Genomic DNA, 23,278 nt, shown 5'->3' with positions numbered 1-23,278 from the left:
ACATAAGCTTAGCATGTGTAGAACAAAAAAGATAGGGAGTGGTAGTTTGACAATTTAATAAGTTTAATTTTAGAGAAAAAAATAAAATATATAAAGAAATACAAATCAGCCAATCACAACAAGCCTTCATACTTTCTCTCTCCTATATCTTATCTCCTCTCTCCTCTCGCTACACCCATAGCAACTTCTTCTTATCACCCTTCTTAGCATAAGGTAGGAGGTGGTGTAGCATCTTTAGCACCTCCCTTAGAACCTACGACTCCTTATAGTCTTAATGGAGATGTAATAACTATACCTTTAGCCTATGACACTACTAGAAAACAGCCCTTTAATGACACGCAATCAATAACACACTCGAATTTACGATATGCATTTTTTGCGTGTCCTATAAATAATGTCAGCTTTCCAAAATGTAAAGGATAGAGGACACGGATTTGTACGTGCACTAAAATTAGTGTCCAATAAAAAAAAATTACAAACACGGAGGCACCCATCATAGTTTGCGTGTGGTCTACACATGTCGTTTTATAATTTCTTAACAAAACACGTGTCCATGAGTCCCAAAGCACAAAATCAAGACTAGGGCTTTTTTCAAACATCTATCTCAATTTCTCTCTCTCTCTCTCTCTCTCTCTCTCTCTCTCACTCACTCACGTTCCAGATGGTGGCTTAAGGCTAAGAAGAAGACAGCGATGGTGTCTCAGAAGAAGGAATACGCAACGATGGTTACAAGCAAAACTAGGGCCTTTTTTATCGGAGACCTTACAACCATATCGCTTCACTCTCTATTGCAGCGTCGTTCGGAAACTAAGATTCCTCCACCGTACTGGTGCTGCGACTCCTCAGGCTACAACATCCGCGACTATTATCTATTAATCTCTCTCATACTCATCACATAAGAACGACAAGTAATCTATCACCATCGTTAGATCAGTATCGACTCCTCAAGCTCACTGGTCCACCTCCCCTCCACCCTACTCCATCTACTAAGACTCCTTAGGTTTTCAAGCCCTAGGTCTTGTAAACAGAAGTTAGATAAGAAGCCAGAAAAGCCGGAGATGATAGATTCAAATGTATAGATTAGATAATTATGATTTAAATATGTTGTAATCCATATCTTGTAATTCATATATATATATATATATATATATATATATATATATATATATATATATATATATATATATATATATATGTATGATAATACACAGTGGTGATTATTAAAGCCAAAATCATTGTGTTTCTTCATGGTATCAGAGCCTTGATCCCTAGGGTTTCTGATTTCTCAAATTCCTCTTCATCTTTCCGGCTCTGGCTCTCTTCCCAGATCGCTATTTTCTGATGGCTGCTTCTACACTTTTTAACTCCTCCAAAATTGCCACTGCAATTACCTGTAAATTGAGTCGTACAAATTACTTACTGTGGAAAGCACAAGTTGCTCCCATATTGAAAGGTGTCCAGCTTTATGGATACCTAGACAGAACCATCCCACCTCCGGCAGCCAAGATAACCACAGGTATAGGCGTTGGGGCACAACAAGTTGATAATCCATAATATACGACATGGGTCGTACAAGATCAAGCTATTCTTAGAGGCTTGTTGTCATCAATGAAAGAAGATGTGTTATCACAACTCACGTGGTGCAGCAACACATCAAACCATTTATGGACTTCTCTTCAAACGATGTTTTCAGCCCACCACAGAGTCAATGCTATTCAGATTCGAATGCAACTCTCAACAATAAAGAAGGGAGAGATGAACGTATCTGAGTACTACCAGAAGATGACTAGCTTTGCCAATACTATGGCAAACATTGGGCACCCTATGATTGATGAAGAAGTCATAGGTTATATACTAGCTGGCTTAGGCCCGGGTCATGGTGATCTTTTTACAGCCATTACTGTTCTTGGTAATCAGCGAGCAGTAACATTACCGGAATTCTATTCCTATCTCACAGCACAAGAAGCACAATCCACTGCCATGAGTGGATCAATTGACTTTGCTTCATCAGCCAAAAATGCAATACGTCAAGAATCAAGTGGAACCCGCCGCAACTACAACAATAATAATGACTATCGTCAAGGCAATTTTCGTGGTTGAGGGTATTCTCGTGGTCGCGGCCGTGGCCGTGGCAGGTACAATAGCGGGACTGGCCCACGATGCTAGGTATGTGGAATCCAAGGTCATATGGCTTTGAGTTGTCGAAACCGGTTTAATCATGCTTACCAAGCGGAGGAGTATCGCGGGGGTAATAGTGCTACCGCAAATCACTACAACAACCACAAAAGTGACCAGAATTGGTACATTAATATAGGGGCGACTGGCCACCTCACAAGTGATCTTGATCGTCTATCCATTCTGGAGCGCTACCATGGAAAAGATCAGGTTCAAGTAGCAAATGGAATAGGTTTGCATATTTCCCATATTGGTCATTCAAAAATTCCCAGTTTAAGACGACCCTTTGTTCTTAAAAATATCTTGCATGTTCCAAATATTAATAAACATTTGCTTTCCGCTTATAAACTTGTCTCATATAACAATGTATTCATTGAAAGTCACCGAAATATTTTCTTTGTTAAGGATAAGGTCACGAAGAAAACGCTTCTATTCGGTAAAAGCAAAGTAGGTGTCTTTCCAGTGCCACTCAGTCACCCATCCAACTCCAGACCACCTTACTATGTTGCATCTAGTGTCAAAGTTTCTTCGTCTCAATGGCATCACCGTCTCGGGCACCCTACTTCAGCAGTTGTTAGGTCTATTCTAAAGTCAAATAAATTAGATTGTTCTTTTGATAATGTGTCATATGTTTGTGATGCATGTCAACGTGCAAAGAGTCATCAACTTTCTTATAATAAATAAGTTCGTGTCACTTCTTTTCCTCTTGAACTTGTTCATACTGATGTTTCGGGACCCGCTCAAAAATCTAGTGGTGGTTTTCGATATTATGTTAGTTTCTTGGATGATTTTAGTCGGTATACTTGGATCTATCTTATCAAAAATAAGTCAAATGTTGAACAGGTCTTTTATAATTTTCAAAATCATGTTGAGCGTATGTTGAATGCTAAAATTCGTGCTATACAGTCTGATTGGGGTGGTAAATACCACAAATTACATAGATATTTTCAACAAATAGGCATCTCTCATCGTGTGTCTTGTCCCCACACGTCACAACAAAATGACGTTGTTGAACGCAAGCACCGCTATATTGTAGAAACCGGATTGGCTCTCTTAGCTCATTCTTCTCTCCCACTTCGTTTTTGGGATGAAGCTTTTCTGACCGCATTTTACTTAATCAATTGAATGCCTAGTCTCACCATATCTAACTCAACATCTGTGACACGACTTCTCAATCTCACACCCGACTACTCCTTCCTTCAGAATTTTGGGTGTGCGTGTTGGCCCAGTCTTCGTAAACATAACTCATGAAAACTTGAGTTTAGATCTAAAATGTGTGTCTTTATAGGATATAGTTCCATGCACAAAGGGTATAAGTGTTTGGATCAAACCACCGGTCAAATTTATATTTCAAGAGATGTAATATTTGATGAATCTCGATTTCCCTTTGCCGATCAATTCAAACCAACTACACCCTCCTCTCCATCTACAGTCGTGTCCTTTCCTCCAACCGAACCAGCCATTGTCAATGACCATTTGGGAATTTATGACATGTCTTATCTATTAGCTAACCCCTCTAATGCAGCTACAGAGTCTGGTTTCTTTCATCATAATGCCACAGGTCAGCCTCTACCTAATGTGCTACTAGTTGTACCTCAAGCACAAGAAACGCCCCCAGCATCGCCAACCCATAATGCTCCTAGTGATGCCAACAACAAAAATTCCAGTGCCGATATTCCAGCATCTTCCGTTGCATCCAGTGAGACTCCACCAGCATCACCGTCTCCATCCAGTACTTCCTCAGCCTCGAATTCACCATCTCCACCTGGTATGCTCACACGTGGATGTGCAGGGAAAGTCTTTCCTCGCAAATTTACTAATGGGACAGTGTTGTACAGCCCTCACAGAAGTGTTTTCTTTTCTTCCCTTACTTCTCATAAGCAGGCATTCAGTGATCCTAAATGGAAGGCTGCTATGGAGGCTGAGTTTGAAGCATTGCAACACAATCATACATGGCGTTTGGTTCCTAGGCCACCTGGTGTTAATATTGTTGGATGTAAGTGGGTCTTTAAACTTAAGCAACATGCAGATGGTACAATTGATAAACATAAGGCACGGTTAGTTGCTCGTGGGTTTACTCAGCAATATGGTGTAGATTACCAGGACACTTTTAGTCCTGTTGTTAAACCAGCCACTGTTCGTTTGGTTCTCTTTCTCACTGTTTCTAAAGGCTGGACCTTGCGTCAAATTAATGTAAGCAATGCGTTCCTTCATGGCTTCTTAAATGAAGAGGTTTACATGCACCAACCCCCTGGTTTTGAAGACCCTCAAAGACCTCAATTTGTATGAAAACTTCAAAAGGCAATATATGGTCTCAAACAATCACCACGGGCATGGTTCTCTCGTCTCAGTGATAAGCTACATCAGCTTGGTTTTCGTGCCTCTAAAGCCGATACATCACTTTTCTTCTTTCATAATGGTGATATTACAATCTACATGCTTGTGTATGTTGATGATATCGTCATAGTTGGCTCCTCCCAACGTGCGGTTGCACAATTAATTCATCAGTTGACATCTTCTTTTCCAATTAAAGACCTTGGCAGTTTGCACTATTTCTTGGGCATTGAAGTAGCTCACAATTCAGGGGGAATCACTTTATCCCAACATAAATATGCAACTGATCTGCTTCATAGAGCTCATATGGAGAATTGTAAGCCTATTTCAACACCCATGTCAGTATCAAATAAACTCTTGCAAGCTAGTGGGAGAGCACTTGGTGAAAATGATATTTTCAAATATAGAAGTATGGTTGGTGGCTTACAGTATCTAACACTTACTCGACCAGACATCTCTTTTGCTGTAAACAAAGTGTGTCAATATCTCTCAAAGCTAATTGATGTTCATTGGGATGCAGTCAAACATATTTTGAGGTACATAAAAGGAACAGTCAACACAGGTCTTAGCATTCGAAAATCCACTTCCACACTGTTAAGTGTGTTTACCGATGTTGATTGGGCTGGATGTTTGGACTATTGAAGATCTATCGGAGGATTTTCAATCTTTCTAGGTCCAAACTTTATTTCTTGGAGCTCACGCAAGCAACCAACGGTATCTAGATTGAGTACTGAGGCAGAATATAAAGCTCTAGCAAATGGCACTGCTGAGGCAACATGGATTCAATCATTACTAAGAGAGTTGGGGGTTCAACAGCATAGACCACCAGTTCTGTGGTGTGACAACTTAGGAGCCACTTATCTAACAGCAAATCCAGTATTTCATGCAAGGATGAAACATATAGAAGTGGACTTTCATTTTGTTCCAGAAAAAAGTAGCTATGGGAGCTCTTGATTTCGGTTTATATCATCAGATGATCAGATAGCTGATGACTTCACAAAGCCATCCACTCGCTACATGTTAGACAAACTGAAGCACAATCTAAACCTTGTCTCGGTAAAGAGTGAGGGGGAATGTAAACAGAAGTTAGATAAGAAGCCAAAAAAGCCGGAGATGATAGATTCAAATGTATAGATTAGATAATTATGATTTAAATATGTTGTAATCCATATCTTGTAATTCGTGTGTGTGTGTGTATATATATATATATATATATATATATATATATATATATATATATATATATATATATATATATATATGTGATAATACACAGCGGTGATTATTCAAGCCAAAATCATTGGGTTTCTTCAGGTCTTACTGCACTAATGTATGAAAAGGATGCTCCAACCCTGCCCTATTTCTTCAGCTCTTCAACAAATAAGAGGAAACGCAATTTCTCATTCATCTCTCAACTTCATCTTCTCAATCAAGCATAAAGGCTTATGATTTTTCTTGCATCTACGATTTCACCTGGTATTTTCGATTTGTCTTTTATGCCTCTGTTATTTTTCTGCATCTACTTCTTATCCTAAACACAACTTGATTTCACCATTTCAGCTTACAACTATTGGTTTAGAACTTTAGATCCTTCAAGGAATTTGGGAAAAGAAATGGCATACCTATTGCCACACCTTGTGAAGTTAAATGAGTACATTTTTTCACATAAACGAGTTTCATATTTCCTTTTTTGTTTTTGTCAAATTTTCAAATTATGAATTTTTTCTTGTCGGGTTATATGGAAGTAACGTATGTGGTGAAGGGGGAGCTGAATTTCTTGCAAGTTCTTTTCAAAATATCATTATACAATTAATGTTATTTATTTTTGTTATAAACATGAAACATTTACCAAAAAGCCCTCCCCCACTAACCAGACATAGCAGCCAACCAGTACCCCGACCAAGTGGCAATTTAGCTACTAGCACACCGTTGTCTCCTACACCCACTTCCATTACTCTTCAGCAAGCAGATCCTAAACGTGATTCACGAAGGGTGAGTTTAAGTTTAGTCATATCATATTATATGTTTTCTTCATTATTAATTTATTATTATTAAGTTAAAAGTTCAACATGATGTTTACAGGATCCTCGTCGCCATGACCCAAGGCGTGTTGTTGGAACCCCATCAGACCATATTGTGGAAGATGCTACAAGTCTGACACAGAGAGTCTGATTTTGATGCCTCTATTCTGTTTAGACAACTACAACCTGCTCCACCTGTTAATGATGAATTATAAATTCTTATACCTAAAATAGAAACCAAGTTTCATATCCCAGAAAATATTACCAACCAATCATCTTTTACAAAACAGATTCCTCTAATGAACAACAAGTTGGTCCTGATGAGAAATTGAATATTGTTTCAGATGTAGCAATTTCTCCTATTGACTCACATGAACAAAAGTCAACGGATATTATTACAATGACAGATGAAGACCACCTGCCATCATCTTCATTCTTGGACGAGGATCAGCTTTCACCACCAGGCAGAGTGGAGACGGCTGTCATGGAGGAAACATATGTTGATTTACCTGCAGTTCCATCTTATGTGGAGTTGACTGAAGAAGAGCAAACAGATGCAAGGAAAATGGCAATCAAAAGGATTATAGACTGTTGGGTTAATCGTTTATTTATCGGGTCACAGGTACGGGTCATTGGATCGCGGTTCAATAGTTTTGTTTATGGGTCATGGGTCATGATCCTGTAGCTTAGGGTATTGGTAACAAAATGGAGGATATCCACAAATAATAAAGATGGAAAATAAGAATTGTTTACTTGTTCAAAAGTAAGACCGATTCATGGGGGTTTTATCCCATATCTTGCTTTACTTTAGGAGTAAGTTTACATGATTATGATCTATTAACTAGATTAGATAGCATAGTTAGAGTAGTATATATAGCAGTAGCTTTCCTTGCATTAGTTGTAACTTTGTTTATTGAATATAAAGAACAAGTTTTCGTTCACATCATATGTGAGTAGTGTGTGTTGTGTGTGTGTTTTAAAGGGCCTGTACTAACATAGACTCTTATAAACAGTTAAGACAGGCGGAGTTTATGCAGACACGCATGACATTGCTTTCTCGACTGGTTGCTTAGGTGGGGGTAGACTCCTCTTTTGATTGGTTAACGTTTCTCCAGTTTAACTGCTTTCCTTGTTTCTCCTTTGGGGATATATTCTTATTGTTTCTAACTTTCTTTTGTAAAGGAAACCAATACACGTTTTATATGTGAGATAATATAATATGTTCTTTATAATATAATTGATTTTTTTGTGTGTATAATGTGGTTCATGTTGTAATGTGTCATGCTCAAATCATTCATATCTAATATATTCTTTTCATGGGAGCAAATATAAACAACATCAAGCCATTAGTTTAACAGACAAGTGACAAGGTCAAGCATCAAAACGTTTCTAAAAACCGAAAATATTAGCTACATAAACATGGCCTTATATATAAAGTTATTAAAATATTTTTCCCAATTAATTTGTAAACTGGAAATAGCAAGTTAGCAGGTTGGTTGTGAACAGGGGCTTATAGCTGACAGAGAAATATTTTACTTGATGCTTCTGCTGCTTATTTTTTAGGAAAGATGACAGGAACATGTATAAGGTCAAGGTTACTTAGCAGGACAAGGAGTTTGGTGGAGCACTTGCAGATTTGTGTTGATTTGCCAACGGAACAGAAGAAATAACAAGTATTATAATGATAGGGATCATTTTCTAATATTAATATATATAACCAGCAAGTAAAAATGCTTAAATGACTTGTACTGTGCCTTACTGTTTTAAGTGCAAGCCTGACAGTTCTGGAGGAACAGAGATCGACTGTGTAGGGTAGGTTGTAACTGTAAATAAAGGATTAGGCATTCAATCAAAAACCATCTATTTGTATGTTTAATGTGAAACTTGTTAAATTCTAAAATCTGATAATAGAGAAAACAAATTATAATGTGAAACTGCTTTTGTGACATGTTAGCAACATCAAAAGGCAGAATGGATTTCTTTCTTGTTATCTAAATCAATATCTTTGACCAAATATCTTTCAATACACAGAGTGACAACAAAATTTTCTTGAGACAGCAGTAGATAATTCTGCATTTGTTGTGCTGCCTGCAGGTTGATGTTGATGATGATGTAATTTTAATGATGCAAAAGCATGTCGTCTCAGACTACCAGCATCAGAAGAGCATCAGAAGGTATATATATATATATATATATATATATATATATATATATATATATATATATATATATTGTTAAGGCTTTATGGAAAACAAAGAACCCTAAAAATCATAAAAATGCATAAAAAAATACTTAGAGATCAGAAAACTTTTTTTGAATTTTTTTTATAAAAAATCGCAGCTTTTTATTAAAATTCGCTGAAAAAAAAATAAAAAATCAATTTCTTTTTAATAAAAAAAATTCAAAATTTTTTTCAGCGAATTTCTTTAGAAACCTACGATTTTTTCATAAAAAAAATTCAAAAAACAGTGTTGTGATCTTTAGGTATTTTTTTATGCATTTTATGATTTTTAAGGTGTTTTTAGGGTTTTTTTTTGTTTTCCAAATAACCCTTCCATATATATATATATATATATATATATATATATATATATATATATATATAATATTCTTTATAAAATATCATTATATAATTAATGTCAAACCCTTTTTTTGTGTTTTAATACACATTTTCATGGTTGCACCTTAACCAAGGGAATGAGCTTGTATTGCTGTCAGGGTGTCAGATTGAACCCAATACTCTTAAGGGGGCGTTGTATATGAGAAGTTCCTTCTAGGTGTGGTAAGAACTGGGTATTTAATTGATCCACATAAAACTATTAAACTCCTTTTTTTCAAAAAAGAAAGTATGAGATTGACTATCAAGCACTATATTTTTGTAGGCTAAATGTGTGCTGGATGCCTTACCAGCAAGTGATAAGTCGTTGAGCGGACTTTTTACTGAAGCTCCTTTTTTGCCTGAGTCTGCATTTGAGCTTCTTGATGAGATATGCTGATCAGATAATAACTATGGAAAAGATATTTGTGATGGTGATCGTGTCACTCAAGGTCTCTGTTCTTTATGGAGCTTGGTTTTAGGGGGCGTTCTATATGTTTTTAATTTTTGAAATGAATGTATTTTCTATTGAGCACATGCTTTCATGTATTTCTCCTCACTTTGATGCATCTTGCAATGCATTGTGCTATTCATCCTAAAGATGACATCCGTGCAAAAGCTATATGACTGGTAAAACTTGTACATTTTTTTTATGCACAAAGTCAAAACTACTTGCTGCTTAAGTTTTTTGTTTGTTGTATTCGTTGTCAGGTGGCAAACAAACTTTATGTAATTAGTTTCATCTCGGAGAAAATTGAGGATTTTGCCACACTCAAATTGCTCTCAGCTATTAACAAACCAGTATCAGGTGTTGAGCTGTCAGCTTGTGGGGCCAATGAACAAAGACCTGAATGGCAGGTGTGCTACTGCTATGTTTAATCATTAACTCTTTTATGGTAACGGCGTACATGTAGTAGTTTGAAATACTTGATCCATTTTCAGATGGAAAATCAAGAAACATCATCAGTTAGTGGGTCTCAAATCTCAGAGCCGGGAACTTCTAAAATCGAGTCAATGTCACCTGCACAAGCTCAACAACACCTTTCTTTGTTTTTTGCTTTATGCACCAAGGTTTTCTTTCATACAATGACTTATTTGCTTATGTTTTGTTTTATTGTTTCTGTTTGTTACATACAAATGCTGATTTTTGCAGAAACCTAGTCGTCTTCAACTTGTATTTGACAAGTATCATCATGCTCGAAAGGCTGTTAAGCAGGTGGGATTTTTTTTTCTTGTTGAAGTTTTGTGATAAATAGATGTGTTGATTAATTTTGTTTCACTTTCTTGCTGATATAATGCACGGGCTATTCATCGCAATGTACTTATCCAGGCTTTAGGCCCATCATATTCCGATTTACTCTCCATAATATTTGATCCACCTCAAGGAAGTGAAAACCTCCTGACACAGGTGTGTTTAATTAATCTTTAAAGCTTTTGTTGTATGCTTTGTTTTGTACTTTTGTTGTGTTGATATAATTTTATTGTGGGGTTTGTACAAGGTGCTTAATATTCTATGTGAAGGGACGACTCCTTCGGCCGATTTAATCTCAACTGTCAAGCGTTTATACGAAACTATACTTAAGGTGATACGAATTTCCCACTGCTTTTAAAAAAAATGTGATGATGTTTTTGCAATTTTGTGTTTACATGGAATGGATAGTATTTCTGTCTTGCAGGATGTTGCAATACCTATTCCAATATTGTCTTCTTTTACCAAGAATGAGGTTTTGCCTATTTTCCCAAGTCTTGTGTTCAGCTTCCATTGGACAAGTTTCAGACAGCACTGGCCCACAGACTGCAGGTTTCAATTTTTTGTGGTTCCACATTAAGTATAACTGAAGTAGTAGGCATGAATATCACTTACAACTCTCATTTCATATCCTGGAGAAATTGATTTACAGGTATCCTATACATATTGTTCACTAACCTTTAAGTCTTTCATGCAAGTTTCCCTTATATTCATAGATGTAAATGTTTAATATATACATATCTATGTATAACTATAATAGATGTTTTTAAAGTTCAGTTGGTAATATATTTATTTCATATGTGTCTTACAGGCTCTTACATGTAACCAGTTTCTTGGTAGACAACATTGTTCTTGATCAAGAGTTGGGATTGATATTAAAGCTAAGAGACATGATGATTGGTTGGATATATGAAGGGTTTCAGAGCTTCTTAGGACGGCTTAATGATGCATTACTTAAACAAGAAGGTGCCCCTTTATAGCAGTGTAGCATTAGGTTATATAGTTAGGTTATATAGTTAGGGAAAACCTTTTAGTCACAATGTCAAGTCAGATCCCTTTAATATCAATATATTATAATTTTTTGATATGAATTTATTGGATGAAATTGATTGTTTTGGTATATATTTGTTTCTATATTTTGTATTATGTGTAAAAGAGTATCGTAAAGGCACGTCGTATATGCACATCGTAAATGGTTGCTGAAGTTTAGGACACACAAAGCGTGTCATCTTCATTTTTGACAGGAGCTTTAATGATACGCAATGCGTGTCCTAAACACGCGTCGTATGGTTACGACACGCAAATGCGTGTCGTCTTCCTTTATGACAGGGCCTTCCTTGATACGCACTGCGTGTCGTAAATGCGCGTTGTAATAGACGGCGCGCAAAAGCGTGTCGTCTCTCGTTATGACAGGGCCTTCCTTGACACGCATTTGCATGTCGTCTAAGCGTTTTATGAGACGCATTGCGCGTCATAAAAGGCTGTTTTTCTAGTAGCGCGGGGTGTTAATTTAGCATCTTAGGTTGTGGGGAGTGGCCACAACCAAGCCACCAGAAAAGCACTGTCAACTCAACGTCACGTCAGCTCCACCACCAACTCACTACACATTGGAAAAGGTTACCACTCCACAATATTCTTTATTATTATTATTATTATTATTATTATTATTATTATTATTATTATTATTATTATTATTATTATTCTTTTATGATTAAATTAAATAAAAAAACATAATTTAAAACATAATAAACTAGTTTTGCATTAATTAAAACTACATTACATTAATTAAAAACATAGAAAATTAAGCCTAAAAAATAGAAAACTAAAGTTAAATTACTAAAAAGACATTGAAAATTAAACCTAAATCACTAAAAATATATAGAAAATTAAACCTAAATTACTAAAAACAAACATAAAAAAACATAGAATCTAGTTGCCATATTTGTCGAGAACTTGTTGTTGAATGTTAAAAAACACGCTTAAATTTTACGGATTGAGATTCGATTGCGGCACCGTATTTACAATTTGAAGATCGGTGGATGCCATTTTTCGCCAACGAGTTTCATCCGTTGATCGGTGGATGCCACTTCTTGAAGCTCCACTCCCATCATCACTTGATTCCATGGAATTGGTGATTCCATTCCTAGGTTCCTTGGCTGAAACAGAGTAAGACTCTTGACCCAAGGGTTCAAAGATAGAGTCATTGTCTTCTTTAGGAATAGAATCAACATGTTGGACATTATTAAAAAAGAATTGATGCCTTCATGTTCTTCCTGCATAATAAGTGATAAATGCATCAATGGAACCTGAGAAAAACAAATAGAAGAAGCATTGTAATAATAATTTAAATTAATAGCAAGTGAATGAAGTGAGAAAAATTATAAACTTTGCCCTACTATTTAAACTGGAATTCATGATTACATTATATGAGCATATCAACCGGAAGGGAACAGCTAGTGTTGCCAACACTCCTTAAACTTGGATTCCGGTACCCGAGGGCATAAATCATTACATGTAAGCTTGATATATAAAAAGAAGATTTTAGAATAATCAATCACCATAAAAACTTATGTTATATAAGATCTATTTATTAAATTTGTGTTTATTGAGATATTTTTGCCAAAACTATAGTAGTAACAAAAAAAAAGGTTATAAAAAATCGAAGAATAGTACCGGTCGAAGGCTTCACATGGGAGTCGACGACATGCAGCGGAGAGCGGGGGAGGATTCTCTTACCCGGGTTCCTCTTGAAACCGGGTAAGAGAATCCTCCCCCGCTCTCCGCCGTATGCCGTCGACTCCCATGTGAAGCCTTCGACCGGTACTATTCTTCGATTTTTATAACCTTTTTTGTTTGTTACTACTATAGTTTTGGCAAAAAGATCTCAATAAACACAAATTTAATAAATAGATCTTATATAACATAAGTTTTTATGGTGATTGATTATTCTAAAATCTTCTTTTTATATATCAAGCTTACATGTAATGATTTATGCCCTCGGGTACCGGAATCCAAGTTTAAGGAGTGTTGGCAACACTAGTTGTTCCCTTCCGGTTGATATGCTCATATAATGTAATCATGAATTCCAGTTTAAATAGTAGGGCAAAGTTTATAATTTTTCTCACTTCATTCACTTGCTATTAATTTAAATTATTATTACAATGCTTCTTCTATTTGTTTTTCTCAGGTTCCATTGATGCATTTATCACTTATTATGCAGGAAGAACATGAAGGCATCAATTCTTTTTTAATAATGTCCAACATGTTGATTCTATTCCTAAAGAAGACAATGACTCTATCTTTGAACCCTTGGGTCAAGAGTCTTACTCTGTTTCAGCCAAGGAACCTAGGAATGGAATCACCAATTCCATGGAATCAAGTGATGATGGGAGTGGAGCTTCAAGAAGTGGACGAGCCACCATGAATCTTTACACCTATACCTATCTTGATGAGCAACCATGAATCAAATTACATACTATGTTCTGAAACGTTTTTATTTTGGTAGTTTCTTTAATGATAGTTCTCTCATCTTTTTTCATTCCAGGAAAATTAGGTGGAGATCTGCATTATACAATTGATAATGGTGTTGACACGTGCAGTTGCACTTGTTCTATCTCTTCCTTCATTCGTTACTCCTAAACCTTTTTTTTCACCGTTGGTACGCTTAATAGTTTTTTTTAGTAAAACCTAAAATTTAGTTTTCTAATCTAATTTAACAGTAATCGATGTATTGATCTGTTTCTGGTGTTGGTCGGAGTTGGATTATTTATGTTTCATCTAATTAAATAAATTTTATAAATCAAAAAAAAATTCATAAGATACATTCAAGTTTAAAATTTGGGTTGAAAATTTTGAGTCGTGAATGAATTGTTTTAATGAATTGTTGTGAGGACTACACTTGTTGTACGTAAGTTTTTATTTTCAATTCTTTCCGAATGTTTTTTTGTTTGATTTAGGATTTTTGAAATTGTGATTTTTTCTTTTTTGGCGTTGTTTTTAGGTAGCAAGTTTTGGTCCTTACCTATGGAAGAGAAATGTGATAGCAATGTCATTTGCACCTCCAGATAACCATGAAGCACAAGTTCAGTTTGCTCTTGAAAGAAGAGTTCCAACTATCCTTTGTGTTATTGGTTCCATTAAAATGTGATTTCCTTCTAAAACTTTTCACATGGCTCATTGCTCCCGCTGCTTGATTCCATGGTATTCAAATGGTGCGGACAATTTTTACTATTTTAATTAATTTGGTAGATTTTTCAAAATTCAATGTCTTAAACGAAAGCACATTGGCATTTGTTGATGTAGATGGAAAGTACATGATGGAAATTGACCGAGTTCTTAAACCGGGTGGGTATTAGGTTCCGATGATATTTGGTAAAAAAACATTTTATTTTATTTATTAATTCTTGAATTCAATAAAAAAAAAATATATTTTTTTTATATTATAGGTACAAGAAAATGGAATCGTGTGTGAGTCCTGGAAGTGGAGGTGATTAGGTGGTGTTTCTTGAACGACTTTATGATGCGTTCCAACTGATGATAGTTAGCAGTTTGATTACGGGTCTGTCGGTTGAGAAATATATGGAGGATGGTAAAAAAAATAGAAAATACGTGGGAATGGTTATAAACGGATGAATGAAATGATTGATTCTAGAAGGTATCAGAATGTAATGGATATGAATACCACTTTCGAATGATTTGCAGTTAGAATTCATTCCTCCAAGTTGTGGGTTATGAATGTTGTTCCTACTTCTGCTGAGGCAAATACTCGTGGAGTTTATTTACGAGTGTGGCCTTATTGGCATATATCACAACTGGTATATAATATACAAATCTTTTAAAACTTAAAATCTATTAATTAAAAAATTGATTATTAAATTAGAAAAGCATTAATTAATAAATAAAATAATATTGCAGGGGTGAAGTGTTTTCGACGAATGCAAAGAAGGTATAGTAAGCACATTATTCGTATTCAGCTGTTCCATTCAGTTGGAGATTATAGACTTTGAAAAAAAAGATAATAAAATCTCAAGATTTATGATCATGGATTTTTTGCATGAAAGGGTGAATGCAAAGAAGGTATAGTAAGCACATTATTTGTATTCAGCTGTTCCATTCAGTTGGAGATTATAGACTTTGAAAAAAAAGATAATAAAATCTCAAGATTTATGATCATGGATTTTTTGCATGAAAGGGTTCTTAAATGTATTAAGGTTGTGAGCATGGGTTTTACTATCATTCACCCCAATTATAATCTCCTTTAACCAACTCTATTTCTCATTATATATATATATATATATATATATATATATATATATATATATATATATATATATATATATATATATAATAGCCTGCCACTTTCATTTTTTTTCTTATTAAAACATTCTATTTTCCCCAAATACAATTTCAATGTTTTGGGCTAAATACAAGAAATAGTAATGTACTTTCATTTAATTATGTATTGTAGCATTTTGCTTTCAGTTTTTCCCGCTATACTTTCATTATGCTTTTTTATTAATAAATTCTTTTCCTCCAAAATACAATGTCCTAATAGGGAAAAATGAAAGTAGGATTTTACCATAATCAGATGAATAAAAGTGCATCGCTATCTCTTACATTTAACTTTTTTAATTGTTGGACATAATTCAGAAAAAAAAATTTCTACTTTATTACATGCTTACAAGGGACAAATTAGAAAATACAATAATATAAAGTTCAAAAAACAAAACTACGTTGTAATTTCTTGCATATAGCCCAACCATGGTCTAAATGCAATAAAACAATTTTTTTTTCTTTTCTTAATGTATTACTTGTTGTATGCAATATATAAGAGTTAAATGCAGAAAATAGCAATGGACTTTCATTTTCCTTTTTATTATTTTCATTTCTTATTTGCTAGGGCTTGCATTGTATTTTTGAGGGTAGAGAATGAGAATCAGATGATAACAATGCAATGTTTAGATTTTTTTACCATATTTGTAAATGGGTGAATTGTAGAGAATAGGAACATACTTTGTTGTGGCTACCAGTTAAGGCAATAAACTATGCTTACACACAAACAACTTCTAACCCCCGCAACGTGTGTAACACCCATAAAATTTGAGCCAAATTAAAACATTTTAATTCATTCAAAAACCATTAAGTTCATACATCTTGTTTTCAAAATAGTTTAAACATCAGAGGAGAGCATAAGCTCCAGGATGAGTATGTCCTAGATTACCGGATTCATTCTCGTCTCCTTGTCATGCTTAGTTATTCTGCATTGATCCTTCTTCTAATCTTGCTTTCTATGGTGGATCAGGATGAGAATGAATCCGGTAATCCAGGACATACTCATCCCACTTTCGACTGGGTTCAAAAGGACGATGGAAGCGAAAAGATCACACCGAAAAAGCCGGAATCGGTGTATTGCCTGGGGATGATAGCCTTGTTGATTGCAAGTGCTATCTTAGATCCATTTTGGAGCAGGCTAAATCGCAGTATCCCCCAGAACCATATCAAATAAATCATAAATCATAAATCATGAGGAGCGGTACAATCACGCCGTCGTCTTGCCACGATCTCCTGAAGTATCTGAAACAATACACTGAACTGTAAGCCCGAAAGCTTAGTGATTTACCCCCAAAATACCAACCACACATAAACATACTCATAACATATCACAAATAGAACAGCCATGCACATCGGGTCTACTGTGTGTCTGGTCCGCCCGCACCGGGCCTTCAGTCCATCTGGTCCACCCTCCGAGTCTAGCCATGTACGTTGAGTCTACAGTGTGATTGGTCCGCCCGCACCGGGCCTTCAGTCCACCCGGTCCACTCTCTGAGTGTATAGTATGACTGGTCCGCCTTCTCCGGGTCTACAGTCGGCCTGGTCCACTCTTCGAGCCTCGACACGTCTGGTCCGCCCTCTTGGGGCCTTCAGCCTATCTGGACCGTTCGCTGGGCCTTCGGAATATCCGGTCCGCCATGGGTATGTTGGCCTACAACACAAAGCAAGACCCGCCTCAACCCAACCCCTGTCAAACAACCATGTGCACATAAAACAATTAATCACATAACAAATCCTCAACCAGACAAACAGTCTAACAGATCACATAGCACATCAACATCCTAACCAGGATTCCGACCTAACCTGTCACTAGCATAACATTACCCTATATACCGTGTACCTACCTTAACCAGGTCACTAACATAACATTACCCTAAATACCGGGTACCGACCTTAACCAGGTCACTAACATAACACCATCCTAAATACCAGGATCCAGATTTAGCAAAACAATAACATAACAACAATACCCATATTTCCATCTGATAAAGGGTCGGCCTTGGTGTCGTAGACCCTGTCGATATAGGGAGGATAACTCACCTGCAATTTCCGACTGAAGAGATAAGACCAAGCTGCTCCGACTACCGACATGAACTTCACCACAGAACACTACCAAAGAACCAATTCCATAAATACCAAAATTACCAAAATACCCTTGGAAGTCAAACTGGTCAACTGTTGGTCAAAGTCAAAGTCCTCAGTCAAAGTCAACCTTCTTGGTTGACTCTACTCGCCGAGTCAACCCGTCGACTCGTCGAGTTCTTGTACTCAGAAAACTCCCATAACACGACTCAACTCGCCGAGTCACCCCAAGACTCATCGAGTTCAACGATCTCGGAATTCCATCCTGTCCAACTCAATGAGTCGCCAACCGACTCACTAATCCAAAGCTTTAACCAAAAGAGATTGGAGTTCTGCAACCTGACTCGCCGAGTCCAAAAACAGACTCGCTGAGTCCAAGGCAATCTTCAACAGACTCGCCGAGTCCATGCACATGTTCATACAACTCGTCGAGTACACCCATGTAACTCGCTGAGTCTCTCCAATTCTCAATCCATATAGTGGCTTTTCGAGCCATGCAGGGGCTCCAATCCATAGATCCACTCTTTTACAGTCTAACCCTCACATAAAGTTGCAAACTTTACGTGAAACCAAGGAGATATAGGCCCAAAATACACTAGGGCTAGGGTTAAGGACTAGGGGGCTTCACCAACAACTCTTAAACAGAAGCTTTATGACATTTTGGACCATCACAAGCCTAGATCTGGAGTAGCAACCTCAGATCTAAACTCCAAACCCGAAATAGATCTCAAACAAGCTAAGGAATTCCAAATCAACCACCAGGGATGAACCAAAAAGGAAATAGCTTAAGATAATGGCTCCTTACCTTTGAGATTTGCCCAAACTGATGTAGATCCCAGGTCTACACAAGCCCCTTGATGCTAGCCTCTAATTCCTCAAGCTCCTTACACCAAATTCCTCTTCCAAGCTCCAATTTCCTCAACAATGAAGTCTCACATGAAAATTAGGGTTTTCTGGAACTCTCAGGGGGGATAGGAGGCTGGGAGAAGGACATAAAGTCCTTTAAATAGGGTGCAACCCTCGGGATTAGGGTTTTCTCATTCCAACACCAACTCGTCGAGTACATCTTTCGACTCGGCGAGTTGGCCACTTAACCCGCGATCAAATCCCGCTCCGACTTGACAAGTAGCATACCTACTCGTCGAGTAGCTTCCTTAATTTACACTTAGCACCCTTCAACTTCTTGCTTCCGAACTTGGGATGTTAAAACGTGGGGCGAACGCTTCTAGTTCATATAAAAGATGTATGTATAGTAAGTAGTGGAGATGAGTAGTTTAACAAAAATGGTTTGGACTCTGTGATATCGTATAATATTCTTTTATCAAAAAAGCAAGCCATCAACATCAAATGCATAATATTTATTTTATCAATATAACAATATTAAAAAAAGGTCACATCTTCTATATATATTTTTATTAGGCATGAGATCTATGTATTTGCATGGGTTTATGTAAAAGAAAAAACTAAATATAAAATTCTAAACATTTGAGAAGTTTGGATTTATAAGAAAAATTAGAAAAATATTGAATTAAAAAAAAAAATTTCTCTAAGTTTAAACAAGTAATTTATATATATAAATAAATGAAATTAATGAAGCTTTAATTTAGTAATTTTAAAATTAAAAGGAAAGTTCATTAAGGAAATTAATATGCATTTATTATTGAATATAAAATAGAAAAACCATAAAATAACATGTGGAATAAAAATTAATTCAAAATAACCACAAAATAACATTTGACAAATTGAATGAGAGTGTGACAAGTGGAAAAAATCTTTATTTATTAGAGTAGATTTGCAGTTGGAATTCATTCCTCCAAGTTGTGGGTTATGAATGTTGTTCCTACTTCTGCTGAAGCAAATACTCTTGGAGTTTATTTATGAGTGTGGCCTTATTGGCATATATCACAACTGGTATATAATATACAAATCTTTTAAAACTTAAAATTTATTAATTAAAAATTGATTATTCAATTAGAAAAGCATTAATTAATTAATAAAATAATATTGCAGGTGTGAAGTGTTTTCGACGAATGCAAAGAAGGTATAGTAAGCACATTGTTCGTATTTAGCTGTTCCATTCGGTTTGAGATTATAGACTTTGAAAAAAAAAAGATAATAAAATCTCAGGATTTATGATCATGTGTATTTGCATGAAAGGGTTCTTAAATGTATTAAGGCTGTCAGCATGGGTTTTACTATCATTCACCCCAATTATAATCTCCTTAACCGACTCTATTTCTCATTATATATATATATATATATATATATATATATATATATATATATATATATATATATATATATAATAGCCTGCCACTTTCATTTTTTTTTCTTATTAAAACATTTTATTTTCCCCAAATACAATTTCAATGTTTTGGGCTAAATACAAGAAATAATAATTTACTTTCATTTAATTATGTATTATAGCATTTTTCAGTTTTTCCTACTATACTTTCAATATGCTTTTTTATTAAGACATTTTTTCCCTCCAAAATACAATGTCGTAATAGGGAAAAATGAAAGTTGAATTCAGAAAGTTTTGTTCTACTTTATTACATGCTTACAATGGACAAATTAGAAACTACAATAATTTAATTTCAAAAAACAAAACTACGTTGTAGTTTCCTGCATATAGCTCAACCATGGTCTAAATGCAATAATTTTTTTTCTTTTCTTAATGTATTACTTGTTGTATGCAATATGTAAGAGTTAAATGTAGAAAATAGCAATGGATTTTCATTTTCCTTTTGTTACAATATATTATTTTCATTTCTTATTTGCTAAGGTTTGCATTGTATTTTTGAGGGTAGAGAATGAGAATCAGATGATAATAATGCAATGTTTAGATTTTTTTTACCATGTTTGTAAATGGATGAATTGCAGAGGATAGGAACATACTTTGTTGTGGCTACCGGTTAAGACAATAAACTATGCTTACACACAAACAACTTCTAACCCCCGCAACACGGGGGGAACGCTTCTAGTTCATATAAAAGATATATGTATAGTAAGTGGTGGAGATGAGTAGTTTAACAAAAATGGTTTGGACTCTTTCTAATAACGTATAATATTTTTTTTTATCAAAAAAGCAAGCCATCGACATCAAATGCATAATATTTATTTTATCAATATAACAATATTAAAAAAAGGTCACTTCTTTATATATATATATATATATATATATATATATATATATATATATATATATATATATATATATATAATTAATTAAGTATGATACCCATGTATTTGCATGAGTTTATTTAAAAGAAAAAACTAAATATAAATTTTAAATATTTGAGAAGTTTGGATTTGTAAGAAAAATGAGAAAAATATTGAATTATAAAAAATTAAAGTGTTTTTTTTCTCTAAGTTTAAACAAATAATTTAGATAAAGAAATAAAGGAAATTAATGAAGCATTAATTTAGTAATTTTAAAATTAAAAGGAAGTTAAGTAAGGAAATTAATATGCATTTTTTATTGAATGTAAATATTATATGAGATTAATAAAATAGAAAAATTATAAAATAACGTGTAGAATAAAAATTAATTTAAAATAACTACAAAATGATATTTAACAAATTGAATGAGAGTATATAAAATGTGAAAAAAAAAAATCTTTATTATAGTAGATTATTGACTATAGTTGGGATCAATAGTAGCTCCCCATCTTAAATGGAGCCTACCCCCCTCTACATATTATAATGTTATAGATCTACATATTATAATGTTATAGATTCCAACATTGCATACAACTTATCTTTTATATCATACAACTCTTCATAGCGTAATAGGAAACCGATTATACTACATACTGAAGGGACAACAACTCGATCGATTGGGCTAGCTAGAATTTATATCCATCTTTCCTCGAGACATTTAAGAATCTTGTCATCGATCCCCATATCAACGTTGTAAGTAGGTGTTGCTGTTTCGATTCATCGGAAAATGGCTGATGAAGTGAAGTTGTATGGCGTTAAAGAGAGTCAATTTGTTTGTATTGTAAAAATCGCTTTGAACATGAAGGAAATCAAGTACCAAATTATTGAAGAAGATCTCAGTAACAAGAGTCCAGACCTTTTGAAGTACAATCCTGTTCATAAGAAAGTACCCGTGCTGCTGCACAACGGAAATCCGATCGCAGAGTCTCTTGTGATCGTTGAATACATCGACGATGTGTGGAAAGGGGCTCCGATTTTACCTCAGGATTTTTATGAGAGAGCTGTCGTTCGATTCTGGGCAAAATTTGTTGATGATAAGGTTATAATTTCATATATGATATATTACCGTTTATAAAAAAACAAAAGTGAATATTAAAATTGTAAGTCATACACGAAAATTTTGATAAAGATGTTTGGACTATTATATATCTATTTTATATTTTAGTGTTATGATTTTTTAAATATAATAACATTCTATTATAGACTTTTGTTATAAATAAAACGTAAATCATAAACGTAATTTGTGTTTTGTATTGATAATTATTTACACATTTTATGGTTTGTTCAGTGCATCCCTGCACTCAGGGTTGTTGGCAGCAATTCAGATGAGAAAGTTGTTGCAGAAGCTTGTGAGCAACTGCAAGTACTAGAAAATGAACTCAAACTCAAAGGTACAAAGTTCTTTGGAGGCAACAACATCAACCTGATCGACATTGCTGCAGTTTTCATAGCTTAATGGCTTAGAATAAGGGAAGAAGCAGCTGGAATAAAGTTCTTCACTGAAGACAAGTTTCCAAAACTAACCAAATGGGCAGATGATTTCGTTAACTGTCAAGTCGCCAAGAATACATTTCCTCCACGTGAACATATGCTTTCGTTTTACAATAAGATGTTTGGTAAGGTTAATTAATAATAGTATGTGACTGTTATATGAACTTGGTGGGTTTGTTAGGGTATGCATATGTGTATGTGGTTATTGAAGTTAAAGTTTTTGTAACATCCATCGATCAATGTTGCAATAATAAGCTCTTGTAGGCTTATCTATTATTGTAATATGTAGCATGTGAGAGTTCGGATGTTAAGTTCATGTTTTTACGTACTTTGTGGTATGCACAATATAAACCCATGATATATCTTGCAATTCTCGTTGTGCATAGAGTTGGCCCGGACTCCGGAGGCTGGGGGTTGGCGCAAGCTACATTACGCCCAGGCCCAATTTTTTGGGGCCCAATATTTATCAGTTTAATTGTATTGATATACTATTATAATAATATGACCAAGCTACAGTGCCCCCAAGGCCCAACCGTTTGGGTCTCCGGTATTTATCAATTTAATTGTATTCATATATGATAAGACGCATACTAAAATCCAAATAAATAAGGCGCACACTAAAATGCAAATAACATGGCGTAGGCCAGATGGCATAGGTTGAATAAACAATTTGTATCTTCTTCAAGTGGTTCATAGTTAGGGATCTCAATTCTCGATACGATTCACGATACGATACGAAAACAAATGGGTTTAGATTGAGATTTTTTGACACGTCAA

General features: G+C 35.1%; 2 protein-coding genes and 1 long non-coding RNA gene across 4 annotated transcripts; all 3 read left to right on the top strand.

Moving 5' to 3' along the window:
* The first annotated feature begins 5,792 nt into the window (after positions 1-5,792).
* On the top strand, positions 5,793-11,466 carry LOC145069749 (uncharacterized). Of its 2 annotated transcripts, XM_079016698.1 has the most exons (14): positions 5,793-5,985; positions 6,070-6,501; positions 6,592-7,152; positions 7,544-7,603; positions 8,625-8,704; positions 9,249-9,312; positions 9,413-9,756; positions 9,838-9,984; positions 10,069-10,197; positions 10,280-10,342; positions 10,457-10,534; positions 10,626-10,709; positions 10,803-11,027; positions 11,187-11,466. In XM_079016698.1, exons 9-13 carry the CDS (start codon positions 10,069-10,071, stop codon positions 10,953-10,955), a joined length of 507 nt encoding a protein of 168 aa, XP_078872824.1. In that variant the 5' UTR covers positions 5,793-5,985; positions 6,070-6,501; positions 6,592-7,152; positions 7,544-7,603; positions 8,625-8,704; positions 9,249-9,312; positions 9,413-9,756; positions 9,838-9,984; the 3' UTR covers positions 10,956-11,027; positions 11,187-11,466. The 2 variants fall into 2 exon arrangements, with proteins under 2 accessions (XP_078872824.1, XP_078872825.1); XM_079016699.1 differs by lacking the exons at positions 5,793-5,985; positions 6,070-6,501; positions 6,592-7,152; positions 7,544-7,603; positions 8,625-8,704 and having other exon boundaries at positions 9,188-9,307.
* A 2,904-nt stretch (positions 11,467-14,370) lies between these two features.
* LOC145070136 (uncharacterized) lies at positions 14,371-15,183 on the top strand. Its single transcript, XR_013689840.1, has 3 exons — positions 14,371-14,586; positions 14,678-14,719; positions 14,821-15,183. It is a non-coding gene; the product is annotated as an uncharacterized LOC145070136 (long non-coding RNA).
* Positions 15,184-21,530: 6,347 nt separating this feature from the next.
* LOC145067231 (putative glutathione S-transferase) lies at positions 21,531-22,812 on the top strand. Its single transcript, XM_079014417.1, has 2 exons — positions 21,531-22,049; positions 22,299-22,812. The coding sequence occupies exons 1-2, from the start codon at positions 21,738-21,740 to the stop codon at positions 22,464-22,466; spliced, it is 480 nt and encodes a 159-aa protein (XP_078870543.1). The 5' UTR covers positions 21,531-21,737; the 3' UTR covers positions 22,467-22,812.
* Positions 22,813-23,278: the final 466 nt, after the last annotated feature.

Source organism: Lactuca serriola, chromosome 8 (assembly GCF_051521515.1).
Source record: "Lactuca serriola cultivar US96UC23 chromosome 8, Lser_US96UC23_V15, whole genome shotgun sequence".
In the NCBI taxonomy this organism is placed as follows: domain Eukaryota; kingdom Viridiplantae; phylum Streptophyta; class Magnoliopsida; order Asterales; family Asteraceae; genus Lactuca; species Lactuca serriola.
The sequence above is the reverse complement of the archived record's forward strand: the minus strand, read 5'-3'. Positions and strand labels throughout refer to the sequence as shown.

Bases quoted from the DNA above. Each gene is read 5' to 3' on its own strand.
- LOC145069749 (XM_079016698.1), top strand. From the start codon at position 10,069: ATGGAAAATCAAGAAACATCATCAGTTAGTGGGTCTCAAATCTCAGAG. The intron at 10,343-10,456 runs GTGGGATTTTTT...GTACTTATCCAG, and splicing joins CTCGAAAGGCTGTTAAGCAG to GCTTTAGGCCCATCATATTC. The intron at 10,710-10,802 runs GTGATACGAATT...TCTGTCTTGCAG, and splicing joins TATACGAAACTATACTTAAG to GATGTTGCAATACCTATTCC.
- LOC145067231 (XM_079014417.1), top strand. From the start codon at position 21,738: ATGGCTGATGAAGTGAAGTTGTATGGCGTTAAAGAGAGTCAATTTGTT. The intron at 22,050-22,298 runs GTTATAATTTCA...TGGTTTGTTCAG, and splicing joins CAAAATTTGTTGATGATAAG to TGCATCCCTGCACTCAGGGT.